At 43.3% G+C, this 16,014-nt stretch overlaps 1 protein-coding gene across 7 annotated transcripts in view; it reads right to left on the bottom strand.

Moving 5' to 3' along the window:
• The window catches only part of gphnb (gephyrin b), a 111,529-nt gene that overhangs the window by 7,221 nt on the left and 88,294 nt on the right, over positions 1-16,014 (bottom strand). For 5 of the 7 annotated variants that reach the window (XM_030404879.1, XM_030404880.1, XM_030404881.1 and 2 more), the window contains exons 11-16: positions 12,273-12,329; positions 9,043-9,085; positions 6,861-6,998; positions 3,954-4,046; positions 1,071-1,126; positions 420-539 (exon numbers count right to left, since the gene is read on the bottom strand). In XM_030404879.1, coding sequence (XP_030260739.1) covers positions 420-539; positions 1,071-1,126; positions 3,954-4,046; positions 6,861-6,998; positions 9,043-9,085; positions 12,273-12,329 — 507 coding nt within the window. The remainder of the gene's footprint in view (positions 1-419; positions 540-1,070; positions 1,127-3,953; positions 4,047-6,860; positions 6,999-9,042; positions 9,086-12,272; positions 12,330-16,014) is intronic. The other 2 variants (XM_030404884.1, XM_030404885.1) reach the window with 1 other exon arrangement.

Raw genomic sequence — 16,014 nt, 5'->3', positions numbered from 1 at the left:
TATTGTTTGAAGAACGTCACCCGTCCAGATTTGAAGTCATACATCACATGTTTCCCTGCTCTGTCTGTCTGGTAGTCAGACTAATCACGTCCAGTCTAGAGGCCCACAAAATGTGCTTGTCAGTTATAAATCCAGATTCTGTCACTTGGAAGCCTGAACGAATGTGTGGCTCAGCGTTACATTACACATTTGGTTTCTCTGTTTGGTTGGAGGTCAATCCAGATGCATCCAGGGAGATTTTGATCTGTGCCTGCTTAGAGCCCCCCTTAAAAATCCAAAATTAATTGAGAGGGATTAGACTAAGGTGCATTTGTGAATTAGTGTGGTGATGCCAGGCTAAATTCTGGTTGAGACTGAGTTGACTGCAGCCCTGATTTGGACATGATCCTGCCTGTATATTGGATGAAAGTCAGTCTTACGTCTTCAGACTCGCGGAGCAGCTCGGTGTCTTCCACCTGGACTACAGCGTCGGCCCCGCATGGGATCGGGGCGCCCGTCGTCACCCTCATCACCTGGCCAGGCATCACCGTGTGGGTGGGCTGTACAGGATGAAATACAAGACTGAAATCAAATTACAAAGACGGATTCTTTTCTACTAATAATAATAAGTAACTTGCAGACATTCAAAATATGTTTCTCACAAGCTGACAACGGCTCTGAGCTAAAACAGAAGTGTAATCAAACTGCATGGGGAGAAAATAAATAGACCTAGTGAAGGATCTGAAGACATGCACAGAGCACATGTTTGCATGTGTGCTGATTTAGATCAAGATGGGAGGTCGAGGTAGTCAATAAATCTCAGCAGCCTACTCCTGTCTCAGAGGTCTAATCTGTTTTACAGTCTGGCAGCACTTTGACTTCGGAGCCCTGCTTTGGGGCGAAGGGCTTTTCATCACCTGCAAAGGGAACACACTGGTGTGCAATTACAGACGGTCAAGGCGTGAGGTGAAGGACAAAAGTGAAGCGCTTTATTTTCATATACAGGTCGTGTGGGTGTTTGTGTGTGGGGGGTCTTTTCTGTAGAGCCGGAGAAAGCGTGTGTGTGTCTAAGTGTAAACGTGGGCGCGGACCTGCTCTCCAGCTTGGGACTCTCCAATGATGAAGCGGTCGCCCGGGCCGTCAGCCGCTGAAACAAAAGAAAGATTTAACAGCATTACACATGTGTGCAGCCGAAAATGAGCGCGTGTAGGAGTGTGTCATTTAGTTGAGTCATTTTATTTCAGTGGGCTACGGGATGAACAGACAGAAAAAAAGAAGGAGAGAGACAAACAGTGACATTTTTTTTTGTTCTGTAATTAAACATCTTAAAAACAGAGACGGTGTTTTCAGTACTGGAAAGAACATTCAGCTGAGCTCCCTCCCTCCGTGTAAACTTCTAAAACCATGCCATGTGAGGTGGACAGAGAGCAGCATCCCTTTCAGTGTAGCTACAGCCAAATAGTTTACTCGAGCTAATGGGGGAAACTCACAGGTCCAACAATGAAGCTCACCATAAAACACAATGAAAACTTTAAAATTGCCTCTGACACTGCAAATTGTCCTTGGTGAAGGAAAAAAACTTAAATTTCATGGTATACCTTGTAACCGTGACTAAACTAACTAAAATGATTAAATGCTCCTCCTTGTTATTAAAATAACTTCTGCCATTCTTCTCACTGTGAAACACTTCCCACTGGACGACAACAAATATCTGCTGTTGAAGTGAAAACAGAACTTTTTTCTATTCTAGTTTTTGACAAACAGACACTATAAAAATACGATGCTTTCACCATTTCCAACCGCCAGAGTCAGCCAGCTCTAAAGCAGTTTGTAAGAAGGACTCTATGCTCGGTCTTTCCCTGGATGTTGCCTAATAAATTCAAACGACAGTTAGTTTCCGAATCAAATTACAGATTTTGAACCGTTGTTCTATTTATCCCTCTAGATTTCATTAGTGTTGGTTGCAAGTTTTGGGGACATCGGCAGAGAGTTGTCTGCCTTCTCTGGGTCATTATGGAACTACAACTCAGCTTGTGACATTTAAAGGGTTTTTTGTTTGCAGTTTGAGCACCACAAATCCAGTGCCATCTAATTCCATTCGATTCAAGAGCAGGCAGTTGTCTCCATGGCCAATATTTCCAAAACTTGGCAAGTCACAAAGAATCCAGATAGATAAATAATACTTCAGATTCTTATCTTAGACTGAACTGTCACTTCAAGAAGTGTTGGCTTCATAACTTGACAGCAGCGTCTCTCTCCTAATTTTCGGACTTTCTTGCATCCAGTGTGAGCAAAAGCGGGATGTTGCCCATTGGTAAAAGAGCAAAAATACACACTGGTTCTGAAGGAAGCGGTAGGTTATTGGCTCCCTCCACACCTCAGAGTCTAGGCTCTAAAATCTCTAAAATCTGTACATGTATGCCTCGGCAGGCGCCAGGCCCTCAGGACAGGTGCATAAAACCCAGTGAGACCTGCGGTGTTCTGCTCCTCCTTCTCCATCAGCAAGAGCCAACAGCAGATGTTACATGGAAGAGTTTTTGGGCTGCCCGGGGCCGACAAGCTGCCACATTGCTCTCCAGGTTAACAGGGTCCTCAATGTTTCCCCTGACGCCCTGCCGGGCTGATTTCTTAACCAAGACAGGCCGACCAATTTTTCCTAGATCTTACCTAGAAAACTGCTCTAAGGGGTTATTGCAGCCGTGAGAAAGAAACTCTTTGAAACCTATTTCTCTACACAAAAACCCATCTCTCTTGCCACTTGACTCCTCCTGGCAGCTATGGAGGACAGCCCCCTCAATCTCTCTCCAGTTCACGCTGGCAGGAGAAGCTTGTTTGTGGCTCTGGAGGCAGTTCTCTACTGCCCCAGTGTCCTGTTCATGTCTAATTAGGACAGTCAGGTCATTTGAACAGGAGGAAAGACATACTGGCCTGGTTAATTCTGCAACTTCCTCTTACGAAAAGACAACAGACACTGAAGTCTGGCTGAAGTTGAATCCAAGGACAGGCAGAGCAATTTGTGAATCCATCAATAGGTTTTTGTGTAAAGTTCTCTGTGTGTACAAGCTAGTTTCAAACTAGCAATTTGCTTAATTTGGCTGCACCATCTAATCTTATGGAATATCTTAACCAAATAAGACGTAGTATGTGTAAAGCACTTACCAAACAAAAGAACCAACTCTAACCAATCACAATGTTTGTTTACAATAACTTCCAGATGGAAAATGCACGTGTCAGGTACGAGCTCACATACAGTTAAATTTTATGTCCTCATCATGTTATTTCAAAGTCTAGCCCATGCATCTCACTAATGTAAAATACATGTCTGGTGCTTCAGTATCTGATTAATAAAAACACTTTCCCTAACGTCAGGTTGGAAGCCTAATTAAGACCACCTGTAGGGCCACAGGTAAGAAACAAATGACAGCTGGAATTTACCCAAAACTAGCTGTTAGCCCGAACAGTGGTAAGATGTTGCTGTTAGATTTGTTTTTTTTTCAAAAATGACAGCAAAGCTAGACAGTACCGAACGTGTGGCATAATCGTGTGTTTCATAATTAGTACCAGTGTTCATACAGTTTAAGAACGAAATCAAACATTTGGAACAGCTAATGCAACAACTGCCTTCAGAGCTTCTACTGTGCTCCATGAAGGTTCCTAAAGACACAAACATCACAAGAAGACTTAAAATTGACCAGCGTTGGATCGTCTTTTCCATTGTGGTTTTAGGGAACAATCATTGTACCGTATGAGCAGAGCGAGCTACCTCCTTTTGTGTAAGTTGGTGTCCTGATTTAGCCTACTTTGAAACATTTCTTTTAAAGCTAGATGTAACTGAGGCCTGAGTTTGAATATTTAAACTGTTGTTTCACAGCTTTTATCTTATTCAGTTTGCATCTTATCCACATTATTTCTGTGGAAAAAAGGAAAAAGTCATTCAACTGATCATTTTGCCTGCCATAATGCATGGTCCTTACCTCTCACAGCATAACCATCCTTGACAGAAGCAGGGAAGGGTGGCAGGTTGTCTTTGGCATAAACGTCCTGAGCCAGGACTCGACCCATCCCATCTGTGGGAGAAGAGGAAGAACATGGGTGTGAGGAGAGGAGGAGAAGCTTGGTGAGGGGTGGTGGAGCGAGAGAGCGACAGCTGGAGAGAGAGACAGAGACAGAGGGTGAGGGGGACAGTGCATTTGATTCAGATGAAGATACAGAGGGGCATGTGTGCTGGAGGTGTGTATGTGTATGCGTGTGTGTGTGTGTGCATGTTTCAAATGTAGACATAGTGTGACACCATGCATCAGGATCTCTCTGCATGACTCACCAACTGACCAGCACACAGGGACACACACACACACACACACACACACACACACACACACACACACACTCTCCTTTCCTATTTCTGCTTAACCGATTCACACACAACAAGTGGAGGCTTGCAAGTGACCATCCAGATTTCACTAAGCACTTCCACCAGCCAGACAACTTAAAACACTCAGGAAACATTTGTGTGGGCAGAACAGAGAGTCTGCACTGAGACAATGGCTCAGAGAGAGTGAGAGAAGAGAAGAAAGACAGAAAAAGACAGGGGGAGAGTGGGTGGAGGAGAAACATCCTGGCACTAAAATACCTTAAGCTGCTGTGTGGCTATATATAGCATTCCTCAGAGCCTTTATGTTATGATTATGTGGGTGTTAATATGAAGATCTTAGCTTTGATATCAATGAGTTGAAGGGGGAAAAAAATATGCATGAGCACATACAGACACCCACACACGTGCATACAACACGCCGGCTTACTAGATGACAGTCTTAACGAGCCGCTGTAAATAATGCAACCCAGTGGCAGAGGAAGACACACGTGCTTGTTGTCCAATCCTTACATCTTTTTTTTAAGGCGGCAGCGTTTCATCTGAGATATTCTGGTGTTCTCCTTCCAAGCCGCTATCTAAACCGCTTGTTAAAACTGTGTGTTGGGGCTGAGTTGCGAACATACATAGAACAGAGGTGATGTCTCGTTGCCGAAGCAATACATACATTTATTCGGATGCTTAGAGAAACAGGACTTATAGTGGAGGTACAGGTTTTTCAAAGGGTTACACAACAGCCATTAAATCAAGGGGCATTGAGACATCACTCATCCTGCTCGTGCCTCAAGAAACAAATTAATACGTTTTAGAGGACAGTAAGAATGAATGTGCATGCATTTTAGGAAATGTGCTTATTCCCTTTCTTTCCAAGTGTTTCTTAAGAGGATTATTTAAAAGTTATGTCTGCGGAGTAAATATGAAGCTAACATTTCCATTGCTAGTTAGCTTAAATGCACAGCATAAGAGTCGATCAGCTGTGAAGGAGAGAGAGACCGTCTGGAGGAATAAACAGCCGGCGTCACGTCGGATTCTGCTCCCAGGTCGTTTAGCAACCGAGACAGAGCTCAGAGATTCCTTTTTTACTTTTTGGATTAAAACGTGAATCTTCTTCATTTCTGTGTATTAACCTGACTGCAACATTGATCTGCACAGGTGACCTCCATCATCAGGAAATGTAATTTACCTCACACACTACCTCAGTGTGTGCCGAGTAACACTTTGCACGTATGCCATGAATAAACACAAGCGACCCCGCAGTAAAACAGGATTCTCTGATGGCGACTACACAATTAAACAACCACCATTGCTTATAAAAATCAATGTGACATGGCAGCGATTTTTTATCTTTATTCACATAACATTAGTTTGTTTCACATTAAGGTTAAATCTGGCTCGCCACCTTCTCTATGCCGAAATTAGCGACAAAAGACGGCATAAAACTCACCTGTTACCTTGAGCAAACTTGTGTATTTCTCTTAGTTTGAAAATTGTTGTTCAAAGGTAACAAAACCTTTCTCCTACTACTTCTAATTAACTAATTAACATGTTGTATTGTTGTAGAAAAAACATAAAAATGACACACACAAACACACACACACACACACACACACACACACACAGGCGCGCACACACACGCATATGCAAGCCCCTCTAAATCCAGCAGGGGAGCTGCTCCAGCTGTTGTCTCTCTAAATATTTCATCTCCCATATCCCATCTTCCTGTCGTCCGTAGCCCACTGTCCTCCTGCAAATCCTGCGACTCACTCTCCTCTCCGAGAACATGAAACAACGCTTTACATCTGGGAACGGGAAAAGTGTTCCTTCTACCATGATTGATCTAGAAGTCATGTGCGCCGCAGGCTTTTATTGCACCAATCCTCGCTACCCCATCTTCCGAGATGAATTAAAGAGTGTGTGTTTTCCCCTCTGGCTCCTCAGCCTGCCTCTGTGTCACCCTGCACTCCGCCAGAAGGCTGACGAGACCCAAAGGTGCTAAACTAGCTTCTCTGTGTATATCTGTTTAGACATGCAAATACATTAAAACACAACAACAAAGATCCATTAGAAAACATTACAATTGATCTTATCACGCTGAATTACTATAAAAACATAAGGTGACAACTCAACTTGCAACTTAAGCATGTGACTAAAAAGGACAAAAGTAAATGTGTGTGTGTGTGTGTGTGTGTGTGGGTGTGGGTGTGTGTGCGTGCGCGTTTGATCGTCGGTGTGACTGACACTCTGGCATGAAGACAGAGACTGCTGATTCAGTAAGGTGTCCAGTTGTGGATGGAGAGTGTTTAAATGCTGTCGTGTGAACTTAGCGAGCGCATGTTGCTGCATCGATCTGAAAGGTGTGACACGTCCCAGCATGCTCAGTGGCTGATGTCAGCAGACATAATAGGAAGACAAAATAGAGATGCCAAGGGGGCGAGATTAGCAAATTTGGCACAGTTAAGCGAGTGTGAAGCTTTTCTGCAGCATGACAGGGTGAAACGTCCGTCCTCTGTACCTCTGTAGTTGATGATCTCAGTGCCCAGGACGGCGGTCATCTCCAGCACAGTGATGAAGGCCTTGTCCATGGAGGTGAGGGGGAAGGGGGACATGCGGTGCCTTCGGGCCACCTTGGTGATGTCCACTGCACTGTGACCTGGGTAGACATGTGGCGTTAGATATAACATTGTCACGAAAGGGTTCACACACAAAAACACACATATTTCAATGCATTAAGCACACGTTTGACTTTTTTGTTAAATCAACTAATTAACCTCCTTGCCCTTTCTGTACTGCAATGTGTTGCTACCTATGGGGGAATATACAAAAGGACAACTAAATATGAGCCAGTTCATTTAACAGTTGACTTTATAGTGAGCAGTAAATTGAGGCGTTACTGTTACTGTTTTCTGTTATCAATGGCAGGTGTCGGGGGTTTTCTGCTTTAATAGTGCAATCATTGGAATTTGTTCTATTTGTTTACGTTTTTAAGACACTAGAGAGATCGCATATTTACACAGAGGTGGGAGACGTACTCAGATCTTGTACTTAAAATGTAGCAATAACACAGAGTTGAAATACCCCATTAGAAGGTAAGCACAGTCAAGCATTTACATTTTGAGTTCAGTAAAAAGTGTAAGCATTAAAATATACCTATATAATATAAAATAATACAATTAAATATGAAAGTACTCATTGTGCAGAAAGACACATTTTTTATTTAATATATTACATTATCGGATTATCATGTTTGATGCATCAATGTGTTGTTTAACTATTTTCTCTAATCTATTTGCTAGGTAGCATGTGAATTCTAACCTGGATCATTAAGGTTTTATCTTTATCTATAATATCATATCATAATTTGTCTGCTGATTATGGTTGATCATTCGAGCAGCATTGCAGCCATAATCGCCCTACGCACCCGAAAACACCTTTGTGGTTGGTTGGTTGCATCATTGCTGAAATACTGTGGACAATTTTCACTTTTATTTGATCTCATAGGACAAAAGTGATGATGCAGAGAAACGTGACTACTTCTCACAGAGCTGTTGCTCGTTCGTACGTTTTATGAAATACCTGTGGACCGCGCCTTACTACTTCCCACCACTGTATTTACGCATGACATAAATAAGTCAATATTCTGCAAAAGAGGGACTTTCACACATAGCTCTAGACCCTAACTTTAAAATGTAAGCCTATGATCAATTGGAAAAACACCCACTTTGAGCATTTTTATTCTTAATTTAGACAGTTTGAAAGTTGGGAGAGAGATGAGAGAATGCTGCTGGGACTCAATCCCGAGACAGGGGAAGCATCTGTGTGTCTCCAAAGGCGGGGAACTGAACCACTCAACTATCTCTGGAGACAAAAGCAGTATTTTAAGAAACTTTTGGCCCGAGAGCCACAAAAAAAAAATTAAAAAGAGGAATTAAAACCGATCTGAACGCAGTGGGTTTGCTTTAAAGGTCAAATTTCAAACCTCAGAAAAATGATACATATGCACTCGTGCTACAGTTACAGAAATAAACACATGTAATCTAATGTGTTTCCACGACACTGTCACTAAGATAACTGGATTAACGTGATTTATTTTCCTTGCGCATACATGTGCAATAAGACAATTTGAACACCACGAGGAGGGATTGGCAAGAAATAGTCACACAGCTGGATGATAGCGGTGCTCGATAACAGCAATGTTGCGCTAATAATACCTCTCTAATAATTCCAAAGGTAAAAGGAACAAAGCGCGGTGTAACTAATATGTAATCTGCTCTCTCTCTCTCTCTCTCTCTCTCCTTCCGTTTTTATATCTCTCTGCCTCGCTCTCCCTCTGCCTCTCTGCCTCACAGTGAAGAATAGGTGCTGTGCTTTGATTTCCCTTGACCCAATTCCCCTCCTTTAAACATACACTTAGGCTTCCACAGCATATTCCGATGCTTAACATGAGGCTTAACAACCTTTGGCAAAACATCACAGACACACACACACACATATACACACACACACACACACACACACATGCACAGGAACACAGCAGCCACACACAGCCAAACACACAAAACCAATCCTCGCATTGTCACAACACATGCGCATTTGAAATCTATTTATGTGTGTTTGAGAGTGCATGCAGACGCGACATACAGGGAACAGACAGAGAGAGAGAGGGATTGCTCTTGAACTGCAAACTTAGTACTCACTTGATCTTAGGATATTTTCTTTGCTGCTGCATCGTGACTGCACCTAAAGATGGAGAGAGAGCGATTGGGGAGAGAAAGATGGAGGGCAAGAAGAAAGAGAGAGAGAGAGAGAGAGAGAGAGCAGAGGTAGTGGTAATTTGAGATAAACTGTGCTGCTCTTTTGATATGCTTGAGATGAGAAGCTGTTTATACAACAGTCAGAAGCATTGGCAAGAGCCGTGTCACACTACATTGTGCACTTTGTCCTGCTTGTTGGGAGATGGCTGCATCTCCCGCATTACTTACTGTACACTAACACCATCGCATCACAGGTGATATTCACACTGATAAATGCACTGATATGTCACATCACTATCAGATTGGAGCGCTATATAGAGGAATATATACGGACAAAGGCAACAACATACAGAGTGACAATATCGTATCACAATGTCATAACAAGATGTATTAACTGTGCTAACATCAAATGTGGTGGAAATGTAGTGTCGAGTATAGTTATAGAGTGGCTGTTCAGATGTGGTGCGGGACGGCGAGGTTTCTCTGGAAATCGCTGAGCGCTCAGCTACTCGTAATCTATCAAGGCAAGGTAGGGAGGAGAGCGGATGGGGTTAAAACTGGGCTGAGCTTCCCAAAAACCATCTGGAGACGGCGGCGAACTGTTGGTGAGTGAACGGAGAACAAACAGAATTAAAGCTGGTGCCAAATTGATTATCTCTGCCAAGAAGTACAACAAAAGGAATCCATGGCGGAGATGAAACAAAGACCACATTCCCTATCAACCCTGTTTCCTCCTGTCAAAAAGAGACATTGAAGCCTTGACCCAATTCCTTACAACACAGTGATAGTGGGAAGTGAAGTATATCCTGTTTGTTAACGGTCACAGAGCAGTTTAATGTTGTTGCAATTACAAGAAATCAATATCGTTGGGACGGCAAATTAAAATGTTTTCAATGCCTGTTAATCTATTGGTTATTTTCTCCATTAATATATTCGATGTTTGGCCTACAAAATGTCAGAAAACACGTGAAATGTTGATCGGTGTTGCCAGAGCCCAAGAAAATGTCCTTACATGTGTAAGACCTGACATTCAGATCGGTTGGCGGAGGGGACGATGTTGAATTTACATGCGAGAAGGCTGCCAAACCAGCGACCACAGTTCGAGATTCGAGAAGTGTGAAACCACTGAATATTTTTGACAAAGGACCACGGTGTTCCAACATTTGTACACGCAACGCAACTGGATTCTTTTAAGGAAATCTCGGTACACTGTCGAGCCACAAAACACTGATATTTTTATGGGAAGTTTGGGCGTCCTGCAGCCGTGTTTGTGGCGACAAAAACAGGTATTTTATGTTCTTTTGCAAACCCTAACCAAATAGTTCTTGTGACCAGACCTAATCAGATCATAAGCACAGCGTTGTCACAAGGTTTTACCTAAAGAAACACAAAGCTGTCACATAAAGAAATGTGAAGTTTTAACATATCTGTGGTTTGTAGAGACAAACAGTGCCAACATTTCTTTCTGGCGACTGGGTTGCGTAAATAAAACATACAATTTCCACATTTAAGAAGTTGTGATGAGATAACATAGACTCCTTTATTAAAATAATTGCTCAAACGGATTGAACGATTAACAAAATAGCCAGAAGAAGTGGCACATAGAGGCACCAGCGGTCCCTTTTTCACCTCACCGTTGCTGTTAGCAGCTGTCGACCTCCTTGTGATCAGCTGTTTGTTTGTGGTATTTATAGAAAAATAACAGAACACCTTTGCACTGATGCAACAGATTTGAGCTGCTTGTGAAGAAGACGCTTTTGTGAAGCTCAGCCTCAGGGAATGACTCGGTAAGGGAAGGAGAATCACAAGTTGAAATTTATCAAGGTTTGGCTCGGAAGAAGTTTTTCTTTATACAACCACACCAACATACAGTCGGTCTGGGTGCAGTGAAAGCAGTTAATTATAACCAAAACAAATCTGATGCCAAAATTCGGGGCAGATATTTACATGAGAGTTTGTTTGCATTCAAAATGTTCTTTTGGCCAATGTTGAGTTGAATTTGGAGGGGAATTTTTTTAGCTCTCCATTTGTTGTTTCTGCCAACTCGCTGGCCTGTCTACCTTCGTCCAGGTGTTTTTGACTGACATCATTAATTGCCTGGTTGTCTGTCAGTCATGTTCTGTCTGCCCTCACCTGCTTTACCTTTGCTGCGACTGCTGCATCTCAATCACCTCTGTGACCTGCCGTTATCAATCGCATAAGCTGGGTGTGGGCAGTGTGTGGTGTATGGAGAACCGAAACACCCATGGTGAAGGTGAAGGTCTCTCTACCCAACAACCCACCCCTTTCTCCCTCCTCCCCTCCCTCACCGCCATCATAACTAGGCTAATACTGTGACACCACTGGGCACCAAACAGCCAAGGTGAGAGGGTGGAGAGATGGGAGGTGGGGCAAGGTGGGTGGGATGGAGGAGGAAGAGGAGGAGGAGGAGGAGGAAGAGGATGAGGAGGGATGGAGAGACAGAGAGATAGAAAATAACAACAGGTAGGTAGACAGAGAGAGAGAGACAGAGAGAGAGAGAGAGAGAGAGAGAGAGAGAGAGAGGCAGAGCGTGGAAGGATGGTGGATCAGCATGACGTGGTCCCACAGCCCGGAAAGAAAAAAAGAAACGAAACGAAAACAGGAAGCACGGACTAGACAGACTTCACTAAACTACAGAGCCGAGACACAGCAGAAAGGAGGGAAAATAGGAAGAAAAAGAACAAAAACAATCAAGACCACTAGAGGCGGCCTGATGGCATCTACTTAACAGACATCCAGCACACCAGACAGAGCTACTGAAAGCAGAGCATGTTAACCGGAGAAGACAGAAACAGAGAGAGGCGGACAGACAGATGGAGGGAGAGGAAAGAGAAAGTGAATGACGAGAGACAGAAAAAGTGAGCGAGGAAGAATCCTAACAGACCGGACAGAGAAAAAAGTGAGACAGCGATGAGAGTGAAGGACAGACGGACAGATAGAGAGACATACAGAGAGAGAGAGAGAGAGAGTGAGCGAGAGCTAGAGAGAAAGCTAGGCAAGCGAGGAAGGGGAGGAAGAGGAGGAGGAGGAGAGGAAGGAGGTGGGGGGTGGGACACAGAGCGGGGCGTTTGTTTTGCGCGCTCCTCGGAGGAGGGTGAGGGAAAGGAGGAAAAAAGGGGGGAGGGGGGAAGGGGAGGGGGCGGGATAGTTACTCGAGAGCTGAAGGTCCTCCTGCGATCATCTTTAAGCCCCTCCAACCTACACTGGAGCTAGTGGAGATAAAGCATCGAATCACAGGCATCAGTGCATCTGTCCCGGCAACCACAACACTACAGACAGACAGACAGACAGACAGACAGGACAGACTGACAGACGCACAGACGGACGAGAAGACAAACAGACAAAGACAGGCATCCACTACGACAAGCAACCCTATAGCAGGGGGAGGGAGAGGAGCAGCAAGGAGAGAACGGAGATAGAATGGAAGGAAAGATAGAAAGAAGGAAAGCATAGTGGGCTGTCAGGAGGCATAATGCACCCTGTGGCAGCCATACTGGAGGCCCTGTGAGCCTCTGAACACCTGAAGGTGAGGAGCCGACGCCATTTTGGATAGCACAACTTGCTCAAAAGATGTTGGAACTGTTCTTGACTTGGAAGAAACGATTCGGCCAACAATAGCCCCTTTTAGATAGAAAAGGCAGCACATTTGCAGCAAGGTAAAGGCTGCAATCTGCCGTCTTGTCTATGTGAAAGGGAAGTGTAATATTCCTTGTTTTCCAAAAAGCCGCCACTAGGGTAGGCGTAAACATGTGAGGTGACGTGAAGCACGAAGTTGGGCTTGAACAGTGCATTGCAGCTGCCCGCTCAAGGCCGGTGGGATGCAGCATAATCATGAATGGCCACTGCCTTGTCATTGGTGCTTCCCCCCTGCCGTGGTATTAAATGTGACGACGCTTGATAGATTTACTTAGTTATAGACCAGTGGCCCATATTCTCGCATCCTCAGTCAAACACACGCCGATGTTAAACCCCCGCTACTTAAGGAAGCGTGCAGCGGAGTGCCTCGCCACCTCCATTAGCTGCCTCAAGACAGCTAACAGGAAGCAGGTCCAATTTCTCTTCAAAATATGAGCTTCACATTGCACCCCATTGGAGTTTAGGACCAGGTTCTTAGCTGGGGGCTTTTAATTTGAAAGTAGCGACCGTTAGTAGCTTGCCGCTACAACAACAAGCGGACAACGAAGACAGCTACAGAGACCGAGGAGACGCTAGCATCTCCCGGATCTCAGCGGCTTTCCAGTTGCTCATCTTGACATCCACGGATGAAGTGAACAAGTCAAACAAATCCAATGAAACACCAACAATGAATTGATGCTACCAACGTGCCTTCGTGGTCAAAACCTTACACAGATTACTTGGTAACACTATTTTAAGGAGTTTGGATAAAACAAACATGGCAACGACATATCCATGCAGCCCCAGAGAGTTTGCGTGCCATATGTAACCAAGAGACAACATTGTTTTGTTTGTAAGTTATGTACTGTAAGTAAGTCAAAGTCAGGGGTGGACTGGGACAAACATTTTGCCCTGGACTTTTTGGTCAAGACCGGCCCACTACAATCCGCGCGCAGATATTGTGCCAACTCGCCCCGTTGATGTACATACAAACACACAAGCTCTTACTAACACCACTATACTAAACAATAGCCCTTTATATTCTGAAGCCTTGAATAAAATAAATGATAACTACACAGTGTGTTGCTCACTTGCTCTTAAGAAGGATACTGGAGAAAGGATTTAAGATTCAAGAGTGTTTATTTGTCATTCACTCACACAGGAGATGATGTACTGGGCCTGTCGCCTATCACAAACTTGGACATGAAAAGTAGAGGAATAGTGTGGAATAGGAATAAGTTTGAACAAGATTACATGCACATAATGAGTCTGCATGCAATCAGAACTTTGGCTAGTTGGCTCAAGTATGGAAAACAATAGTAAAATGATCTGAAAAATGGACTAACACTAATTTTATTTTAGAAAGACAGTACAGCTCAACATAATATATAGACAATGAAGCATGACATAAGAGGAAATACTTGTAATTTGTGTACTGCATCATGAGTAATATGTATGCAGATGTTTTATTGTAACAGTAGTTTATCAGTGTTTTATTAATTTTAACTGTATAATGTTAAACTGTTGAAAGGACAATAAACCATAAACAAAAAAAATATGTAAAGCATACATATTTGTTAAGTTGTTAGCTCAATGTCCTTCATGACCAAATTGGAGTGTGGGCACGAAGAAAGTTGCATGTTGGCATTTTAAACACTTTAACTCTGGTGACCTGATTTGGGGGATGTCATTATAGATAGAAAGGATCGAAAACTGTGAAAATAGCAGATCTACATGCTCAAAACACATCACATTGCAACATGTGAGTTGTAAGCTTGTAGATCTGCAATTTTGTGTGGCATCCTTTGATGAAAGCTTGAAATAGGGCTTAAGTGGTTAATAAAAGCAACTAATCAATTAATCAGGATAGTATATGAATATGGTTATTGTTTTCCAATACTTTAGATAACTAGATTTAGTTGTAACACACCACACCATCCAGAGTTTGCTATTTATTATGTCAAGTAAAGTTCATAGACAGTTAAGCAACCGTTCTGAACCATTTATTTTAATGAATGTTTATCCACACCATTCTAGAAGGCACATGCCTGCTTACAACGGTATCACTACCTCCTTCACATGGTGGAGAGTCTTCCTCAACACTTATGTTTTCAGCCTCCTCCTGCACCATAAGGGCAGTGGTAATGGGAGCCTCACTCTCTTCAGACTCACTGTCAGACTCACGTGAAGGACCCGCTGCTGAAACTGCAGCATCGGTGCTGCTTGCCCCGGCCAGGTATTCTTTAGACAGACAAGCCACTGGGCCAATCGTCATCTCTCTGCTGTGTCTGCAGCTGAGCACTGTGGGCCGAGCCGATGCATGTCTCTCTCCCTGGGCCGGGAGAGTTACAATAGTTACCAAGGCAAGGCGAGGCATGGCAAAAAAAAAAAAAAGTTTAATAAATAAATAAAAATAAAATAAAAAACAGCCGTCCATCGGCCCATTAGTGACCAGCCCACCGGGAAAAGTCCCGGTACTCCCGATGGCCAATCCACCCCTGGTCAAAATACATAATTATGTAATGTCAGTTACGTAAAAAATGCAACTGAGTGCGGTTATATTAACCCAGAGCATGCAAGACCAAACCAAAGCCTGAGTGTTTCACAAAGTTAAGTGTGCTTTATTTTGAAAGTCTACTAGGAAGTTCCATATGTTTAAACTCCAGAGGGGGAGAGAGTGTTGTAATTTGAAGTTTAAAGCCAATGACCAAGCTGCTGTATTTGACTGAATATTGCTGAATTTGTTTACATGGGTGCTGATTGAACTATACTCGTGACAAAGCCTTCACATTACTGTAGGACACCAGAGATTTCCTTCAGTATTAGTAATCTCAGCAGATATGGCTGCATGAGTCCAGGTAAATCAATTCTTCAACTTCTGGATTTGAACACAAGCTAACATTGATTAGAAGCAAAGTTGTGAAACAGCTTTAATTAAAAAGAAGTCCAACATGGCTGACCAACTTGAGCCTACTATTCTCAATATACAACTCCTTTGTGTTTGAGTGGAGATCCTGAAGTCTTCACATTACTAGAACTGACCTAAATCCAGGAGGTATTGATTTTACAATCTGCTATCTGTTCTTTCAGCTCACTTGCTATTTCTGACATTTTTTTTTTTTTTTTGCATACAGCCTATTTTCCAGTGGACCTCCGTGATGGCGCCAGCTGTGGTTGCTAGGAGATTTGTGCCACAACTGCACAGCCCTCGTATAGAGAGAGGGAGAGGTGTGATGGGAAAAAAAGAGACAGAAAAAAGATGGGGATTAAGGGAGCTAA

Source organism: Sparus aurata, chromosome 22, assembly GCF_900880675.1.
Source record: "Sparus aurata chromosome 22, fSpaAur1.1, whole genome shotgun sequence".
NCBI lineage: Eukaryota > Metazoa > Chordata > Actinopteri > Spariformes > Sparidae > Sparus > Sparus aurata.
This window is presented reverse-complemented; position numbering and strand designations above follow the sequence as displayed.